General features: G+C 42.2%; 1 protein-coding gene across 2 annotated transcripts in view; it reads left to right on the plus strand.

The window, feature by feature from the left end:
- RASSF3 (Ras association domain family member 3) overlaps positions 1-21,292 on the plus strand; it is a 140,271-nt gene that overhangs the window by 20,580 nt on the left and 98,399 nt on the right. The window contains exon 1 of one of the 2 annotated variants that reach the window (XM_006130205.4): positions 1,539-1,676. The exons of the other annotated variant lie outside the window; for it this stretch is intronic. Coding sequence (XP_006130267.3) covers positions 1,556-1,676 — 121 coding nt within the window. The 5' untranslated portion in view covers positions 1,539-1,555. Of the gene's footprint in view, positions 1-1,538; positions 1,677-21,292 lie in introns of those variants that run through there. 2 annotated transcript variants of the gene reach the window in all.

Consider the following 21,292-nt stretch of genomic DNA (forward strand, 5'->3'; position numbering starts at 1 on the left):
AAAGCCCTTACATTCAAGTATTATTGATTTCTGAGTGAACTCTTTATCAAGATGTAAAACTAATAGTTTTATTTATATGCTGTCTGAATGAATAAGTATTTCTTTCAGTGATCTGATTTTCATATGAATTTTAGTTTTCAGTGACATGATTATTCATTTATCCAGTTATTGGTAAATCCTGTTTTGTAACTCCAAATAATTTTATCTGATGGGAGAAACAAGTTATCTAATGGGTCTCCAACTCTGGTACTTGCATTTTCTGAATTGATGGCCCATTTGTGCTAAACCTGTCACTTTGTTACTAGATGCCTGCTGGCATACATGTGTGTAACTAGAACAATAGACAGCTCTTTCAGCTGGAATTCTGGCTCCTACACTTTAATTGACACTGACTGGAGAATTGTGACAGATCTGGTATAAATGGTAATGTTTAGTTTTTTCTCAGTGTCATATTGACCAAAGGAAATGCAGTCTATCTAGCTTGTGTCTCAGAAAGAGCAGTATGTTAAAAATGCTTGCTGTATAAAATGGGGTTAAATACTTTACATATTTTAGCTTATAGAAGTACAACATGAGCTCTGTTTACTGAAGTTTTGTGAACATAACTTGTGTTTATAAATCTCTTGCTTAATTCATTTTAAAATTTCATCTGAAAGGATCTGTGCTCAATAATTTAGTTAGTGTTGATTTACAATATGATGTAACATTTGGGCTTAGCAGAAGAAAGTCAAATAGGATATAAGGAGCTAAATTGAAAGATGTGACATAATTGGATGGAAACATATCAAAGTTTGGAAATGATAAATGTTCATACCGTTTAAAAATACATGCAAGAACACATGCTGTCTAGTATATTAGTGCATGGATGAATATATCAGTATATTTAAATTAATGTCTTGTTTGAAAGCACATAGTAATGTGATGCCACATACAAACTTCAGAAAATTACACAGTAGTAAACACTAATATTACTTTGACACTTTCTTATAGTGTCTTTATACTGTTAAAGTTTTTAAAAAACTATTTTTCATATATAGAAATTGCTCTTTTTTTAATACAGAGAAGCTTCATACAATAATTTTACAAGAAACCCTCCATATGGCACCGTTTAGAGGAAAATCCTTTTGTCTCACAAAAGCTCTTGCAAGGACAATTATCATACAGTTGTTTGACATTAGTTTCAGTTTGTGAGATAGAAAAGGCAGTTAGAGGGTAACAAGGGATTTTAAAAAGCCTTTCTATGAAATACTTTTTTAAAAATTATTGAAAAGACAGCACTAAGTTAAAATTCTTCATCAGCTATGAGGCATTAATCTTTTTTTAGCGAAAGAATCTATTAATATAGCTGCTTCTTGTTCTAAAGAGGGAGGTCTAAAGGACTTCCAACTGAATGACTGAGAGGGAGGGGATTTAGGACTGACAGGTGGTTCGAGACATACTGGCTGAGTCTCAGTTAACTTCTAATATACTATGTGTGGGTATTCATGGTCTTTTCTTTTCCATCCTGTGTACATAATTCTCTTGTTAGCGATATAACTACAGAATACTTTTAGCTATGGCAATACGAAATGATTTTAGCAAAACCATCAGAAGGATAGCATGTCTTTTTTATTGGTTCCCAAAATCACTAAGCAGCTCAAGAAGAAGGAAATTCAAGCTTCTCTGGAAGTCTGCTGGTAAGTCTGCTGCTGTTCAACAATTTATTTTTTCTGTGCTAAAGAAGAGAAACTAAAGATGAAGGAATGTTTATTTTATTAAGAAAACTATTCCTGTATAGTATTCTTTGCTTTTTGGCATCCTGTGCAAAGTCCATATGGACACAACTGTAAAAATTATTTGGGGGTACATGTAGTGTATTGGTGGATTGCTTAGTTGCAGGATATTATTACCTCTTTATAATTAAATTTTATTAATTTCATTTTTATAATGTGTACTTTTCCTTTTCATGCAGCTAGGGATAATTCTGTGTGTCTCTTACATATGCGTACTTATGCACCTAGTCGGGGACTTCTGAATCAAAGATCAATCAGTTCTTTTAAATTCTAACATCCATTCATTTAGTACTAAAATGTTGGAGTGCTAGGTAAGGAGAAAATTTTTGAGGACCATGACCCACTATGTAAAACTAGCCCGTCTTATAAAATGGAAAGCAAATTAGAAGAGGGCTTGGGTTTTGTAATGAGATACAGTCTTCAATTTCTGGGTACCACTTGAAATCCAGCCCAGCTCAACAGTGAGTGAATGTCATTTCATCTGAAGACTATGTAGTACAGTGGTCCCCAACCTTTTGAGGTTGTCGGGCGCCAGGGGGCGTGGCCGTTTGCCTGCCGGGCGCCAGGGGGCGGGGACACTAGCGCGCCCAGGGATGGGCCCCTCCTTGCCGCATGCCCGGGGGCGGGCCCCCCGCAGCTGCGCGCCCGGGGGCGGGGGCCCCCCCATAGCCGCGCGCCCGGGGGCAGGGCCCCCTCCAAGGGCCGCGCGCCCGGGGCCAGCGCTCCCCCCCACCGAGTGCCGCGCGCCCGGTGCTCCCCCCCTCCCGCCGAGTGCCGTGCGCCCGGGGCCGGCGCTCCCCCACCCCCGCCGAGTGCCGCGCGCCCCCCCCCCCGCCCAGTGCCCCCCCCCCCTCCCGCCGAGTGCCGTGCGCCCGGCGCTCCCCCCCCTGCCGCGTGCCCGGGGCCGGTGCCCGCCCCCGCCCCGCCGAGTGCCGTGCGCCCGGCGCTCCCCCCGCCAAGCGCGCTTCCCCCGCAAGCGCCCGTGCGCCATGTGCCCGGGGCCAGGCCAGCCCTGAGCACCTGGCGGGCGCATTGAAATGCCCCCGCGGGCGCCATGGCGCCCGCGGGCACCGTGTTGGGGACCACGGATGTAGTACTTTATGTCAAATAAATGAGTTGTCTCAATCCAGTTACTAGTGAAAAAGAATCCATGTGTCTCAAATGAACACCCCATTCAACAATAAATATAATTTTTAGCTTTACAGGCCAAGGGCTGCCCTGACCCATAGAGGTGGACCCCTAAGGTCATGGTCAAGGTGTGTTTGGTTGGGCAGTTTGCAAAGGCATAGACACTTTTGTTGCTTAAGCTGCTGCACTTGGTCTGTTCATGTTAGAGTTCATTCTACAAACCACTAGTACTTTTGCTAAGCATTAAGTTGACATGAAATGGTGAGAGAGTTCAGTGTTGAAGGTCTTTCAGCCTGAAAACTAAATTTAAACTTGTATGGGAAGGTCTCTTTGCTCACCATTATAGTTGAAAAATGCAGTGTTTTAATTCAAGTGATGTATTTGTGAATCTGGACCATCTGAGATTTACCAGGGAAATGCTGTTATGCAAGCAACGTGACTAAATGTACATTGGCTTCCTTCTCTGTGAAAGAATCCACACCACTTAAACATCCAGGGTGAAATCCAGTCTCTATTAAAGTTAACACCAAAATTACCAATGACTGTATTGAGGCCAGAATTTCAGCTCTAGTATTCCTTTCCTATTGAAGTGTACAGTAAGTACTAAAGAATAATAGTGTCCAAATAGCACACACAGAAGATAAGTTTAAACTTTACACATGCTGCTTTTTGTGTTAAATAATACGTTTTCTGTACATCCACAAACCTATTAAGAAGGGTAACAATATTACTGAAAGTTTTAGTTTAGTCAGGTCATTTATATGTAACCATAATTATGCAGTTTTCTCATTCTCAGTGCCACTGAAATGTAACATTGTCTATGATTTGTGAGGAGGATGGAGGAGGATTCCGAGGTCCAGGCATACAAAACAATAAACTTTAATGTATTTTCTCTCTTGCCACCCACTACATTTAATAGTTTTATTGGAATAAGACTTAGTTTTCTGCATTAATTTATATATATGTTACTGCTTTTGTATTAAACGTATATATTGCTGTCAGAAATGCTGTATATATTATTCTGCATCTGCTGCTTGTGGTGTCCCTAGAAAGATAGTTCATGGAGAAATATTAAAGAATGTTGTACCCAAACAAAAAGAATAAACACTAAAATCAACACAATGTTTTTATAAACAGTATTCTCTAATAAAATGTGCCTGGGTCCTACAAAACAGATAAACACACCTGAGGTTGAAAAAACATTGAAAGTAAAACTATCAGTTCAGATTTCTCCAACATCCAAGCAAAAAATTAATATGATAGAGAAATTTCACATCAACAGACAGCAAATTTGAAGCATCCAAAATGTTTTTACAGTTGATTTTTTTTAAACAAAATAACTTCATATAGTACTCCTCTCCCTTTCTCTCAGCAGCTTGGGGCAGGATGAGCTACAGGGCCTCTGAATCAGGAGGAGATGCCGAATTATGCCCTGATGTATCTTTTTACATGTGGCATTATCAGATTTATTCCTTTTGAATATCAAAATGTGCGCTCTCTTTTTAAAAAATTTTTTGGTGTCTACTGCTGCCTTATTGCATATGTCCTGTTCCGAATGAGTGGTGTAGTTGACCAGTCAGTTCATAACTTTGGTGCTCATAATGCTGAGGTTCTACTCTAGTTTCTTTGTATAGTGAATAATTTTAAAAAGTTATAGGCTATGGTACACTTATTTCTCTTACCTAGTATTGAGATGCATATACAATTTCCATTGTGGTGTTGTAGTACTTATTATCTATTAATTACAAGCAGACTTACCGGCATTGCCTGGGTCTTTCATGGCAGGTACTTGGGGACGTGGGGTGTGTGTGCAAGATGCTGGGGGCGGGAAGAGTGCGAGAGTGAGGGTTTGGAGGGGCTGAAGGGGGCTCAGGGTTGGGGGCCTCCCTGCCCACCAGGGGTGTGTTTTTCCCCTCTCCCTCCTCCCCCACCCCAGGTTTTCCCCCATCCTGCCAGGGGCCTGTTCTCTCCCTCCTAAGCTCGTCAATGCATTTGTTCTTTCTGCCCTCCATTTCCCCCCGCCCCCCAGCTCACCAGAAACTTGTTCTCTCCCTCCTCCCCAGTGCTGCGGCCATAGGCTGAGGTGGGGGGGGGGGAAGAAAAGGGTTAGGGGCAGGAGACTACTTACCTGGTGTGCTCATAGGCAAGACAGCAGATCCCCAACCCTGCTGGCCGCTCCCTTGGTGGTACGGCTGTTCCCAGTGTATCCTCTGCACTCTAGCTCTCCCCTGTGGTCTCGCTGCCCATAGTACGAGTGTAGCCACTGGGGACAGCGAGCGCATAGGGAGAGCTATCCTGCAGTGTGTCCACTGGGGATGTGCAGACAGATATTACAGACAAACAGATGCAGTGTAAAATATAGACTATTATGCAGTGCTATAGAGGTAAGTGGTACTTCAGCAAATTATAGACAAGTCAAAAACAGTGGCCGTTCTTTAACAACTTTACAATCTTATTGCAAATACATGTTTTGCATATGAAATATGTCAATGTGCAATCTTTACTGGTACACTTATGTGTCTGATTTAGAAAATTCAGCCTTACAGATCTGGATGCTTTTAATGTTCATTGAGTAACTTCTATATCTAATGTTCAGCCAAATATACATAGTTTGTTAGTGAAAATATATCATTTTAAGACTCTGCAATATCAGAGGGGACAGAGAAATACAATCCTCTTTCAGTGTTACTGTTTTCTATTTATTTAATCTTCCCTCTGTTATCTGTTTACTGGATTAGTTTTCTCCAGCTATATTTTCTAGGGGATATTTTGGTTTGTGCCCACAATTCTAATATTTCTAAATTACTTTGTATCATTTCTTTGTGCTGATTAGTACTCATAACTCCTCCTAATTTAATATAATCTGTAAATTAATTTGTTTTTTTACTCCTGCTTTCGGATAATTTCAGTCGAGATGTTCATTAAGATTAGACAACATCAGGCCATGTGATAGACTTGTAGATACCTTTTCCTCTTTTGCACTAAATAAAAAAAGTCCAAATTTGTTGGGCAAGATTTATTCTTTATATGTCTTGTAACAATGTGGATGGAATAGGAAGGAAGAAAGGTACAGCTATAGTGGGATAGGGAACCTTTTTTTAGGTCGGGGGACTATTGACCCACAGAAAAATCAGTCAGGGGCTGCACACAAGTGAGAAGCAATAAAAAAAACCCTCAGTGATGTGGCCCCGACTGATTTTTCTGTGGGTCAACTGGGAAGAAGAAAGACATTCCCCACAATCCCCTTGCATACTACAGCTTGGAGAGCCCAGGCTAGCATGCTCGAGCTACCCCATGGAGGATGGGCGTTAAGTTCCTCACCCCTGAGCTATAACACTAAGAAAAGTAGTTTTCTCACTAACATTCCTCACTTTGGCCATGTGCTTCAAGGTGCAAAATGAGAAGTGACCATCACCAGCTTTATCTGAAGATGAAGGTATGGACTAGGGATATATGCAAATAAGCAGTTGTTAGTTTACTATAGAGCCATGACTTCCCAAAGAAAAGTAACTTAGTGTTAGTGTGAGAATATTTATACTAATAAATAAGTTAAGCCTCCAGGCCCAGTGTCAATGCAGACTCGTCCTGAGCTATGTCCTTATGCAATTAATACAAAGTGCTGCACCCTCTCGCCTGAGAAACTAGAGCCTGGAGCGAATAAAGACATTGCATAGTGGAAGTTCACAATGAAATTTTAGGGTATGTCTACAGTGCAATTAAAACCCACAGTTGGCCCATACTAGCTAACTTGGGCTAAGAAGCTTGTGCTATGGGGTTGTTTAAAATGTGATATAGACTTTTGGGTTTGGGGAGGAGCCTGTGCTCTAGGACCCGGTGGGTGGGAGAATCCCAAAGCTGGAACTACAGCCCAAGCCCAAAATGTCTACACTATAATTAAACAGCCTCTTAGCCCAAGCCCTGCAATCACGAGTTAGCTGGCATGGGCCAGGCATGGGTGTCTAATTGCAATGCAAAAATATTCTAATAAGGAGCCTGATCTGATCAGATTCCCAGTGCATTACTAGTGAGTGATCACTAATGGGAGATGCACTTCAAGCCCCTTTACCATCACATTGTAAATGTAACATACAAGTTTCATAATCTCATTTATGTGTATATTTACTTTCCCAGGTGGATCTTTTGGTGCTTCTCCTTTGACTTGACTCCACTCTTGTCCCCCCACATTTGAACCCTAAAAGGAAACAGTATGTAGGGTTTATTTAGCAAGGAAATACCATAATTTAGCCTTTAAGAAGACTAGTTTTCCAGTTAAGTGGTTTATTCTGCACTTATTCAAATGTAAGTCATGTTTTAGCATTTAAATCCATCACCTTAAGGCAAGGGTGGGCGAACTTTTTGGCTCGAGGGCTGTTTCCAATATGAAAATTGTATGGAGGACCATGAATGCTCACAAAATTGGTTTTGCGGGTGAGGGCTCGGGTTGGGGTGGCACCGAGGCTGAGGGGTTTGGGGTTCAGGAGGGGACTCTAGGCTAGAACCAAGAGGTTCAGGGAAGGGGAGGAGCTCTGGGCTGGGGCAAGGAGTTACGGGCAGGGGAGATATATGGGCTCTGGCTGGGGGTGCTGGCTCTGAGGTGAGACTGAGCATGAGAGGTTTATGGTGCAGGAGTGTACTTCAGGGTGGGACAGAGGGTTGGAGTGTGGGGACAGGTGAGGACCCAGGTTGGGGGTGTGGGTTAGGAGTGAGGTGTTTGGGGTGCAGGAGGGTGTTCTGGGTTGGGACCAGAGAGTGGGAGGGGGATCACAGGTGGGGCAGATAGTTGGGACATACGAAGGCGGAGGGTGCAAAAGGAGTGTAGGCTCCGGCCAGTGCTTACCTCCTCAAGCAGCTCCTAGAAGCAACAGCATGTTCCCCACCCTCCAACCAGTCTTGGCATGGAGGCATTGCCAGGCAGTTCTGTGAGCTGACCATCCCCATACACAGTTGCTGCTGTTCCCAACCATTGTGAGCTTCAGGGGACATTGCTTGTGGTGGGAGCAGCATAGGAAGCCCTCTGGCTGCCCCTACACATAAAAGCCAGCTGGAAGGGAGACATGCCACTGTAACCCACACACCTAATGGGTGTGGCTCACTGTCCCATGTAGTGGCAATAACACCACTTACAGCAAGTGATAAGAACAAGGGAGCTCTACAGCCTAAGCTGAGAGAGAGCTGGCTTTTAGCTCAGCATAGAGGCTCCTACATTAAGCTCCAGAGGTCTCAGGCTCAAATCCACCCAGTTGGTCTGTGAGTTACATACTTCCTTTACCTGAGAGGGCATGTGCAGCACTTCAGAGATCCAGTAGAGATTTCAAATGAGCTCACTTGTAACTGGGCAGATTTGAACCTGGGGCTTCTGGAGCTTAGAGTAGGAGCCTTTACCACAAGAGCTATAAAGCCAGCTGCCTCATAGCTTAGGCTGCAGGGCTCCCTTGTTCTTATTGTTTGCTGTCAGTGGTCTAAGTGCCACTGCATAGGACAGTGAACCACACCCACTAAGGCTATGTCTACACTCGCAGCTTCTTGCGCAAGTATGGCAGTTCTTGTGCAAGTATCCGCGGAGCATCCACACGGCCCGCCCGCTGTTGCGCAAGGAAATTTACAGTACGGCGTGGTAAGAGAGGGCTTCTTGCTCAAGAGCTACGCTCTTTCCTAACAGGTGTAAGCTCTCTTGCGCAGGAGCTCTTGCGCAAGAGGGTAGTGTGGACGCTCAGCCAGGGTTTCTTGCGCAAGAAAACCCTATGGCTAAAATGGCCATCAGAGCTTTCTTGCGCAAGAGAGCATCCACACTGCCATGGATGCTCTTGCGCAAAAGCACAGCTGACACATGGCAGTGTGGATGTTTTCTTGCGCAAGAGTTCTTGTGCAAGATGTTATTGTGCAAGAAGCCGCTAGTGTAGACATAGCCTAGGTGTGTAGGTTACACCACTGTTTCTGGAAGCCACGTGGAGCCCTGATGCACGTGAAGTAGAGCAAGCTCCTGTCTCTGCTTCCCAGTGGGAACTGCTTGAGGGTCAGGTTAAAATGGCTGACAGGTCAGATATGGCCCATGGGCTGTAGTTTGTCCACCCTGCTTTAAGAGTTATTCATTGTTCCCCCAGTAGAAACTATTCTTTTTGTATGTCCCAGCTGAATTTTCAGGCCAGGATAGCTGTATCAGTTACCTTTGAAGCTCTGTTGAGCACTGTTCTGTGAATCATCTAGAAAGGGCATAATAGTGTCAGTGAACTGAAAATGATGCCTCTGCAATGTAATTAGTTCAAGTGAGAAATAACTTCATTGGGAATTAGCTCAAGTTTCCTTTGCATTACAAATAGTTACAACTAAGCTGTCCCATTCATGTAATTTCATTTTTAAATTGAAAAACAAATGAAAGAAGAGTACAAACTTGTGCTAATTTATGCCTTCTATTTTTTGTGTTCAGCACTAGAGGGCACTAGAGTAAATACTTTTTGAAACCAGTTTAATTTGCACTGCTTTAATGTTCACATCCAACAATTAACTCCTGGAAGAAATGTCTTTAGAATGCATGTTTAAATGTTTTCCTCCTTACTAGGTTTTTAATGTAAGAAAGAGAAAAAGAGTGCACATGAAATTCCAGAGAAAATCAATCTGGATAAATATTGCAAAGTATTTTCTATGTATTTTTTATTTTTAAAAATGAAACTTACTTCAGCTACCTTCCATCATATATTGTGTTCACCTCTCCACAGAAATGTATTCAGCTATGTTTGATTAACACAGATGTATGCTGGAAGTGAATGTTGACTTCACTACTCCCAAAAAGTAAATTTTAAATGTGTCTTTTGAAAGTACTCACAAAAAATACACTTGCTTCAAGTATAAAACTTATCCAATAAGAAAACAAGAAAAATACCATAGGACTTAAGGAGCCCATCACAGCTAAGAACATAGATTGATTTTTTTAAAGGAAGTTATAAAATAAATTACTTCTATAAAGGATTTCACCAGGTAATTTTAAATAATAAATAAATTTGAGAAAACCATGATCCGTTCAGAGGTATTACAAAAAATGAAATTTGTATAATCAATTGTTATGAATTATTAATTCATTTCTAATAGAATGCAAATATTAGTGTTACTAAGGATGTTAAATTGCATTAATCAGCTAATCGAGTAGTTGATGGAATTTCCATCGATTGCTTGATTAGTTGATAAGGGGAAAACTGCAGAGCCACAGCAGGGTTAGCTCCTGGCCCTGCTAACCCCACTGTGCCTTTGCCTTTTAAATGTAGTAAGAGCAGCCCGGCTCCGCTGTCCTGGCTTGCACCAATTCCCAGATTCTGCACCTCTGCTTTTTAAATGTAGTAAGAGCTACCAGGCTCTTACTACATTTAAAAAGCAGAGATGTAGTGGGGACTGAGTGTGAGCTGGGACTCAGCTGTCCCAGCTCATGCCCAGTCCCCCACTGAGCCTCTGCCTTTTAAACGTAGTAAGAGACATTAAGCTCTTACTACATTTAAAATGAAGAGGCGCAGCCTAGGCTTATCGGATAATCAACTACTGGACTAGTTGCTTATATCCTAGTTGTCACCAGTGTTTAATTGCAAAATTTGTGATCATTAATGTTTCTCTCAAAGACCCAGCTCCTGGAGTCAAGTGCAGATATGAGAAATTCAGGGTTGTTTTTGTTGTTGTTGTTGTTGTTGTTTTTAAGTAAATTGAGAGCCTTTTTGGTTGCTGAAAACTTGACATGAGTTTTCCCACTGTCTGGATATCCTATATCTTTAATTATATTTATGAAGAGTTATGCTTTTCCTGAATCAAGCAGCAGAAGTATGCAAATTTTAGCAACAGTAACCTCAAGGTCAAGCATTTCCTGGCAGTTAATGATCAGATTGGGTGGAGTTGTGGACCCTTGAGTTTTATTTTGGGATTGTAACTCAGCCATTCACTCGCTGCTAAAAATGCCCAACCCTAGCAATACTTCATAAACAGTGTGAAAATAGAAATGCTTGTCATAGGGTGGCTAGCCACTGCAACTGAAGTAGGTCCCCTGTGCCAGATCAGGTGCTTGCAATCTGGCTGCACCTGGTCTATAAAGGATCTGAGGGAGTTTGAGAGCTGAAAGGGAAAAGAACTAGCTGTGAGAAGGAGAGTGAGGCAGGAAGCTGCTGGAGTCAGGACTGCCAAAGTCCTCTGTAAGGGGAGGCAGGAAAAGCTCCAGCTATGAAGATGTGTGAGCTGAGGACCTGTTTTGTTAAACTGGACAATAGAGCTGCCTTAAAAACTGTGGGCATGGCAGAGTGTCATCTGGGGAGATGTCCTGATTTATCACAATGCTTTAAAAAAAAAGTATTGCATATATGCATGTGTCAATTTTTTAAAGTTGAGGTGTATATCACCAGAGACATTGGGGGTTGTTTTAAACTTTAGGAATTTTAATAATCAATGGATAATAAGGGTTCTTAGAATTATGCACAATGTGTGTTCTTGAAAAAGAAAGCAATTTTTAAAACTTACAGTGTGTGTGTGTGTGTGTGTGTGTTGGGGAGGGGGAGGGGGTTCTGCATGCTATACCGACTCCAGCCAGAGGGCCTGTTCTGTGGCCTCAGTTCAGATTGCCCAATAAATCCATAGACTTTGTGAATAGCGAAGGCACTTGTCAGGTTTATTGTCAACAAAGCATGAGCCTAATGCCATGGCTCAATGGTTATGGATACACTAAACCATGTATGCCTGTTGCGATGGACTAGTTCAGCTAATGGTGGGACTTTCCATTAATCCCTAGGCCAGCCAAATACTCTCCCTCTCAGATACCATTTTATACATCAGTACAAACCAGTTATATTGCCCCTCTGACAGAGGTGACATTCTCTTATGAAGCCGGTCATTACTCATCATCTTATACATCTTTGTCCATCATGCTGTCAGCCTAACCTTATCTTTAGGAGGGGTCATTGTGTACCAATTGTCTTTTGGGAATGTGTTGGTATCAAGGTGTTCTGGTACCATCCTTCTGAAATGTGTGCAAATGCTCTGTGCCTAGCTCATTTTAGCAATGTGTGATTTTTGCAATATCATCCCTGTTCTTGCCACATTCTGTGAGCAGGACCTTCCTTTTGCTCACAGCCTGACTTTAGTATATATCAGCAAAGCTTTGATCACTATCTCATTCCTCATACCAGGCCCGTGAAACAGGAGCTTACGTTTTAGGCCCTCTTCCTACTTACTACACAGGGCCAAATCTTTCTGGCCTGAGTTCAGCAAGGTACTTAAATCCATGCACAACTTTAAGTTCATGAGCAGACCCACATGCTTAAATACACATGTATTTAAATAACTTTCTGAATCAGGGCTCAGTCCTTACTCAGGCACGTACAATTCCCACTGTGCAACAAGTTTGTCTGATAGCTAGACTGCATTTTCAGTTTATTTAGTTACAGTACAACATAGCAATGTTTATATTTGCCTAACAATTACTAGATTCCTATACAAATAAATGAGCATAAGAAAGAGATATTACTTATTGCAAATCAGATGATAAAACAAACTCCTAGAAACTATTATTCAAGTGACATTAAGTGTAATAGTCTGACTTTAGATCTGTTATTTGGGTTCTTTTGTGGTGGACCTCTACTCCACTTGTAAGCTTACAATTTCTTATTTCAGAACTATAGCCTTTTGCCAATTGAACTCCAATTGTAGCAGCTCTTATGTCAAATCTTAGTCTTGCTGCCACAAGATGGCCATAAGCTTGAGCCAATCTGTCATTCCAGCTAAAATAGTAGTGATGCAACTACAGGTACCAGCCAATGTATAGGCAAAACCAATTATTAGTACAGTGGCTATACGGGATATTTTGCTGTACAGATTCTTTAAAATATTCCTATGTGTTCAATCCATGTACAGAAGGCAAATGCTCGTACATTACGAAAACCTCTGAACAAGAACAAAGCATAGATGTTTAATAGTGATTTGATATCTAACATAGTGAATGCCAATGAAAATGAGGTAGGATAAGAGCCTAAAATAGGGAAAGAACAAGTGTAAAATTACCAGGCGTAAGTCCTTCATTTATAGAAAAGTACTTAATAGAAATGTAAAAATAAGGAGAAAAATATATGAAGGAATAAATTATTTTTCTATCTATCCCTTTGCCTCAGAAGTACAGATTAAGACAAATCTTCTTAAACTTCACATGTCTATATTCAAATTATATTCAAATGGATACACGTTAACATTATCCTAGTCCCCCATTTTTAAAATGGACAACAGTGTTAGAATGGATAATTAGGCTCACTGTAGTTTTTCAGTACTGGGCTATTTTTGAGAAGCCAGTCAATATTCACTGTGACGTGTAGGTGTAACATGTTGCATCCTGACTCCTATGAGCGTCAACAAGGTTACAACTTTTTAAAGTTACAGGTTATAGTTTAGCTCTTGTTGCTAAACCATTTATCTGCAATTGTACCCCTTTTGATATTTGAGCTCTGTTTTTTACAGCAAATACATTTGTCAGCAGTGCAACCTGTAAAGTTTTTGCAGTTGACTGGCATAATGATGTATTAGTGTTGCAACGATCTAAATTGTATTTGGCAGCTGCATACAAGAGAGAGATTACTTGCTCAAAAAATGATTTAAAAACTGCACTTTGTCCTTTTATACTACTACTATGTACAATCAAATAGCTATTTTTTCATTTGCATCCTTCACTTCACTTTTCTAGGTATTTTCTTATTCCTCATAAACCCATATTGTGCTGTTATGAAATCTATATCCTAGCTACATACTTTCTTGATCAACATTTTTTATCTGCTACAGAGCAAACTAAGGATCTGTTTTTGAAATAGAGTTGATGAGCTATTCCATTCTTATTATACAAAGAAATAATGAATAAGCTTATTGCACCCTTTTTGTTTTGGTTATTGGTGCTTATTTATTGGCATGCCAGACAGGAGCGAGATGAAGGTCGGTTGTGTAGCATCCCATGTTCTGATCTGCATTACAGATAAGGAAAAGCAGATAATATGCCTGGCATGTTAGCCAAAGTTTTCAAACCTAGGCATCTAAATAATCACTTGCTCTCTCAGAGGTTCTGAACAGCCAGTGAACATGGATTCTGAATATTCAACGCCTCTTAAAACCTGTCCATTTCTATGTTCGTAGGACCCTCTCACCTCACAGGCAGGGGAGCCAACAGCCATGCCGAGCACCTGGGAAAGGTAGTGGGCCCTTGGCTCCATGCAATGGAAGGAGTGGAGCCTTGGTGGAATGGATAGGGTTTTGCCACCTGGAATGCACCAGGCCACTTCCCCCCAACCCTTAGAGCTCTGCAGCGATTTAAGGGGCCCAGGGCTCTGGACCCTTTTGAATCACTAGGCCCAGTGTAGTTGCTCCCTTTTCCCCTTCCTAGGGTTGCCAGGTGTCCAGTATTCTACTGGACAGTCTGGTATTTGTGCTCTTTGTCCGGTAAAAAAAATCAGAGAATACTGGACAGGTGCAATGTCCAGTATTCTCTGATTTTTCCGGCTGCACACCAGACGGAAGCCTGGCATGGGCGGGGGTAGCAGATGGAAGGCGGGGCCATGATTGGCGCTAGGAGTCTGTGACTGCGCAGAAGCCTGACGGGGGTGGAGGAAGTGGCTGTGAGTCCACCCCTGCCAGGCTTCTGTTCAATCAGAGGCTCCCAGCGCTGATCATGGCCCCGTCTCCCAGCCTGGGAGTCCCAGCTGGGAGGCAGGGTTGCGATTGCCACTTATCCCATGTTCCTTTTTTTTTTTTTTTTTTTTGTGCTCGACCAAAAAATATCAGGTGTCCGGTATTTTTTGGGAGACCATCTGGCAACCCTACCCCTTCCTGTCAGCAGGCCTGCTCACAGAGTCCTAGAACCTAGGCTCCAAGCCAAGACCAAACATCTGCTCTGCAATTGAATAGCCTCTTAGGCTGAGCAAGCTTGAGTCAGCTAGCGTAGATCAGCCATGAGTTTTTTTTTACTGAAATGTAGACATACTGTCACTGTCAGATCCTCTGACCGTATACATCCCGTTTATGCCATTCCAGTGGCACAGAGGTGCTGTGATGTTGGTTTAGCAGCCTTTTTGGAGATTATTCCAGTTGATTTAGTTGGTTTCCTGGCAAGTTTTCGTAGGAAGTTAGTTAAGCCATCTTGATAATCCCTTTATGCCTATGGAATGGCTGTGGGTACAGCCGTACCAAATTCATGGCCATGAAAAACCATGAAACCTAATCTTTTGTGTGCTTTTGTTCTACACTAATTTCACTGAGGAAATCAGTGTTTCTCAAATTGGGGGTCTGACCCAAAAGGGAACTGCATAGGGGTTTCAGTATTGCCACCCTTACTTCTGTGATGGCTTCAGAACTGCTGTCAAGTATCAAAGGGGTAGCCATGTTAGTCTGAATCTGCAAAAGCGATGAGAAGTCCTGTGGTACCTTATAGACAAACAGATTTATTGGAGCATAAGCATTCGTGGGCAAAGACCCACTTTGTCAGATTCAAGTGGGTCTTTGCCCATGAAAGCTTATGCTCAATGAATCTGTTAGTCTATAAGGTGCCACAGGACTCCTCGTTTCTTCAGAACTGGGTGGCTACAGAGCAACAGCTGGCAGCTAGTCCAACAGCTGTGAAAGTAGCACCTCACCAGCTGCAACTCAGAAGGAAAGGTGGCAGTACCATAGCATGCTATCCTTACTTCAGTGTTGCTGCCAGCGGCGTTCCGGTTTTCGTAGCTGGGCTCCTGACCAGCAGCTGGCACTGGCCAGCTACCCAGCTCTGAAGGCAGTGCTGCCATCAGCAGCAGCACAGAAATAAGGGTAGCAGTACTGCAACCTCCCCTACAATCATCATGTGAGGGCCCCCCCCCCCCACTCCTTTTGGGGTCAGGAACCTACAATTACAACACCACAAAATTTCAGATATAAATAGCTGAGGTAATTAAATTTTTTATTTTAAAATTCTACCACACAATTGACCAAAATGGACCATGAAATTGGTAGGGCCCTAGATATGAGGATCTCTCTACAGGAGATGCTATCTCCAGATGATGTAGGCCTTCTGGCCTTTGAAGTGAGCCTGAAGCAGGAGTGGCCATATTACTGTGAACAGTCTTTATCTGGCAGTATTACCATTGAGGGATATTGCAGATGGGCACAATTTACAGCAGTCAGGTGAATATGTTCTACTACAGATGGAGCTAGCTCTGGGCCCACACCACAGTTGGGGGCAATGTTCCTTATAAGCTGTACATTTGTGTGGCCTCTCAGAAAAGATTCAAATGCTGATTAGCAGAGCAGGCACACCTAGGTTTTTTTGTTTCTGCTGGTGGTGCATATCCCCACACGCGTTGGTGAACATAAAATTTATTCCTTACATGGATGGAAAAGTTTGCAAGTGAATGGAAAAAGATTAGAGGAAACTTTGGTTGGGGGAGGGAGGAATAAAGATACTGCAAATCAAGAATAAATCCATTTAGCAAAAGGAGTTATAGATAGATAAAACCAGCATAAGAGCAGAATTGAGACACAAACAACCTGTATTTAGCAATTACTTGTAACTCAGGTAATCCAATTTGTTCTCTAATTTTCTCATGACTCCTAATTAACCTAGTGAAAATACCATGGCACCAGGCCCAGTTTGAAAAGAAAAATAGAAAAGTGGAATGTAGGAATCTGAGACTTATTCAGTAGTGTACAAATAACCCAAACAAGTCCAAACACGTAAGTCAAATGTAAGTTATGTACAAATTCAAATATAGGCCATTAATAGAAAAGGCACTATATGAATGCAGTGTAAATCAAAAGGATCATTGACACACAGAAATTAGATTGGTTTCTCCTTCCATCTTTGATCTGTAGCTTGAAAATAGGTTTTTGAATCAAAATATGAAGCACTTTCTAGGAAGTTCTTAAAGTACATTTCTATTGCAGCAACTATAGTAATCATTTTTCTTGTGATGGTGGGAAGCAAACCACAATCCAGTAATATAGGTTGTACTGGCTAACTTTCCAGTCTATGGAGAAGTAGAATTACACAAAATAGCTTCCTCAAAGCTAGAAATAAAGACTTGTTCTGAAGGATTTATTTCAGTTATAAAAGACACAAGCATAAGTCTGTTTTCTCTGAACTCTTTGTTTTGGTTGCACAGTCAATATGCATATGAATTTGAAAGTCAAATTTCGTTCAGGGCATCATTGGAATTAGTGTTCTAATTTACAAGGGCCAGAACAAAGAACACATCAGAATGTGGGGACTTGTGCTCTTGAGCACCATCTCTTTTCCTTGCTCCTATCTGAAGCTCAATTACCAAGGTCTGTTTATTGTAGCATCTGCTTTGCTGCCTGCCTGTTCAGTTGCTTGTCCATTTCTGCATAAAGCTGCAGAGAATCAGTTATGGGAATTGCTATTTACAAGCTATCAAGCAAAATCAAGTTTCAGGTGAAGAAAACGCAAACAGCAGGTAGGGACTATTCACCTAAATTAATGGTTTTCACTCTCACCGTTTACCACAAAAGCAAAGTACAAGTGGTCTCAATTTCACATAATTTTAGAATTTGTTAAATTGCTTTTTTCCTTTAACTTTAGGCTGTTGAATAAAGCAACTTGAATGTAATGCTGTAGTGAAATTCTAAGTAACATAGAATGATAGATTTTTTTTCTCAGCAACTGACAACTCAAGTTTCAAAAGACAGTAATTGTGTATGTAATAAATATTTACACATTCTCTTTTGCATTTTAATGTATAACACCAGTGAAATAATTATAAGTTTTCAGTATATATATCTCTTAATATTCCTTTCTGATTAATTTGAGCAGTTAGGTTTTTTTTAAAAAAAAAATAAGTGAAGAATATAAGATTCTGATAAATTTCCAAGCAGAAGTCCATTACTAATCTAGCAAAATATTAATCTTGGAAATAACAGATGATTTTTTTGAAGTTCAGATATTTTGGGAGTGGGAGTAGTGACTGTTTCAGAAAAGGGTCATCTAATAAGTATATTCCTTTTAGTTTGACAGTACTTGTGCTTCTCTTTTACATTGTGGAATAGTTTGGAGTTTTTTTAAACTGAACTGCATGGGTAAAATGTTCTAATTGTGTTGTTGTTGTTGTTGTTATGGTAGAGGTAATCTTTTCCAGTCTCACTCATTAAACTTACATTCAATCTGTTAAAGTCTGTCTTATGAGAGAAAGCTTTAATTGGATTTACAGAGATGAAGCTTTTATGTTTTCTGCAATTATGTCTGTAAGAGTCAGGGAGGAAGTTATGGGCCTGTCATAGAAATGATATTAAAGACACACAGATTAAAATGAATTATAAATAAGAAACAAAATAGTATTGAAAGAGAATATTTCCTAATTTCATTAGTTAATCCTGCCTTAGAATACTATTTAACCATCACACTGTGTCCTAATATGATTTGTCAAAATGATTGTATATATAATGGGAACATGCTCTACATACATCTTCTAATATATTGATTTCAAGTGCAACACAGAATACAAAGTATATAGTGCTCACTTTATATTTATTTTTTATTACAAAACATTTACCCTGTAAAAAAAAAAAACTTCAGTTCACCTCACTGAAGTATTGTAATGGAAATTCTATCGTGAAAGCTGAACTTAAATTCTTCTATATAATCAATATGTTTGTGTCCTATTCAAATGAGTCCATTTTTAGGTCAGCTGCAGCTACGGGCAGTTCAGGGCCGGAGTAGGGTAGACTCTGCTGTGGGCAGTGCAGAGTTCAGGGGAGCTCAGCTCCCAACTGCAGGTGGCATAGTGCTCAGGGTTGGGGTTCAGCCCCCAAGCTCAGGGGAAGGGTCTGCCCCAGGCCTGGGGGGGGGAGGTAGACCCCACAATGGGCAGTGCAGAGTTCAGGAGGGGGGACTCAGTCCCAGAATAAGATGTGGGGGGAGGGTCAGTCCCAGCCTCAGGAGGCAAACAGAGGGTGGCTTGTGTGAACCCTGCTAGGGCAGGGGAAGGACCGTTTGGGGAAGTCCTCCTCCCCCAGGCTGTTTTATTTTTAAAAATATGGTCATCTGGGAGGGGAGAGGGACGGGTGTCAGGGTCTTTACTTTTCTTGTTTTCTTCTCCGCTGGAGCTGGAACCAGGTCTTCAGGGCTTTTTCCTCCTTTCTGGCTGCTTTGTTTTCAACCCGCCCTCTGGTGGCTGTTTGCATTACTGGGCCTTACCAGAGATGATCTTTGAAGCAGCTCATGCTGGTTTGCTGACCTCTGCAATTAATAACAAATGGTCTGGTAGCACTTTATAGACTAACAAAACATTTAGATGTTATCATGAGCTTTCGTGGGCACAGCCCACTTCTTCAGATGACTGGAGTTATGAGTTTGAGATGTGAACACTCGAAATAAATAGGAGAGGGGAAAGGGAGCGGGGAGAGGGAAAAAAAAGGAGGTGGGAGACAGAGCATCAGTAAGTATCTGGAGAATGTGTACTTAAACCGAAGCAGATAAAAATCAGAGTCAATAGATAGATTCCCCGTGTCAGGAAGGATACTGCACCTTCAATGGTTGTTAAATTGGTAGCGTCCCAAACAACTTTCATCACGATTGAGTCCATTAGCATGTGAATTGAATTTGCGGATGAACTGTAATTCCAATGTTTCTCTGTGGATCTGACTTGTGGATCTGACTTGTGACAAGACAGCTACTTGGAGATCTGTCAGAGTATGATTTAGAAGGTTGAAATGTTCCCCAATAGGTTTCTGTACATTTCCTTTACATATATCTGATTTGTGTCCATTGATTCTTTCCCATAAAGACTGTCCAGTTTGTCCAGTGTATATATAGCAGTGGGGCACTGCTGGCATTTGACGGCATGTGCTAACAATACTTGGTGGCTGCACCGGATCCAACTCGTAGGGTTGCCTCCCCAGAAAAGCTGGACACACTTGATCTTGGGGGGGGGGGGGGAAGGAAGAGGGACTGGCCAGGGGGCAGGGACTGGCCTGGGGGAAAAGAGGGGGGCCAGGCAAAAAGAGGGGATGGGAAGCAGTTTTGGGGGGGGCAGGGACCAACCATGCTGCCCCCGACCCCGGCTCCCCTCCTCCCTCCCCGACCCCAGCTGTGCTGCCCCTGACCTTGCCCCCCAAGGCCAGCTGTGCTGCCCCCGACCCTGGCCCCCCTCCCACCCCAAGGCCAGTCACACTGCCGCTGCCCCCGGCCTTGGCCCCGGCCCCTCCCTCTCCGAGGCCAGCCACACTGCCCCCAGCCCCGGCCCCGGGGTCCCCCTCCCCCTCCGAGGCCAGCCGCGCTGCCCCCAACCCCGAGGCCAGCCGCACTGCCGCTGCCTCTGGCCCCTCCCTCCCCGGGGCCAGCCGCGCTGCACCCCGCCTTCCCGCCCGGGGTTTAAACTCACCTTGCTTGATGGGGCGGCTGGGTGACATTTCTGTGTCCCTGCCGCCTCTTTCCGTGGGGTCCTAAGACCCACCGGTTTTGGCTTTGCATGCGCGGCAAACCCAGCGCGGCGTCCGTTCCCCAGCGCGCTGAAGCGGCGCTCCTTCGCTCACGCCCCCTTTGAAACATTGGGGTGTGCCTATGGTTGGCACTACCAGCTTTGCCAGTTTTTTGATAGATATAAAAACAGCTAATCCAGTAATGTTTCTGGGTGTTTTTCAAATTATGTAAAAGTAAATATAGATTTGAATGCAGAAAACTGAAAAATCGGTGAGTTTTTTTTATCAAAATAGAATTATATTCTACATACCTATTGCTATTAATCTAAATATCCAATAGTCATCACAGCTGATTGTTGTGAGCCAGGAAGTGAATTTTATGCATTACTCCCAAATGCAGGTTTTGGATGCAGTAATACTTTACCACATAGAGTACCTGTGACTTGATGTGTGTTGTTATCAAGCTGTCAGAGTTAATTAATTTATTCCTAAAGGGCACTAAAGCTGGGGTCATCTAAAAAATCTTTTATCTGAACTTTTTATCTGAAAAATCCTAAGTGTTATGTCTATTTAACAGACTAGTAAACTGAATTTAAATGCCTTGCCCACGATCATACAGCATGTCACTGGCAATACCAGAGAAAGAATGCAGGAAACTTGACAAAATCCCCTGTTCTGCTTTGGATATCCTCTCTGGAATTTAAATGACAATAGTTAATAATACCCAGCACATACCATTTGCAGACCAATTCTCTTTAGAAAGGCGAATTACTTTTAGCCACATTTTACGGATGAGGAAACTGAAACATAAATTAAATAATGGTGGTTAAACGCTGGAATAAAGTGCATAGGGAGATTGTAGAATCTCTATCACTGGAGATATTGAAGAGCAGGTTAGACAGACATGTATCAGGGGTGATATAGACTGTACTTGGTCCTGCTGTGAGGGCCAGGGATTGAACTTGATCTCTAGAGGTCTCTTCCAGTTTTAATAT

Source organism: Pelodiscus sinensis, chromosome 1 (genome assembly GCF_052426305.1).
Source record: "Pelodiscus sinensis isolate ZL-2025 chromosome 1, ASM5242630v1, whole genome shotgun sequence".
In the NCBI taxonomy this organism is placed as follows: Eukaryota; Metazoa; Chordata; order Testudines; family Trionychidae; genus Pelodiscus; species Pelodiscus sinensis.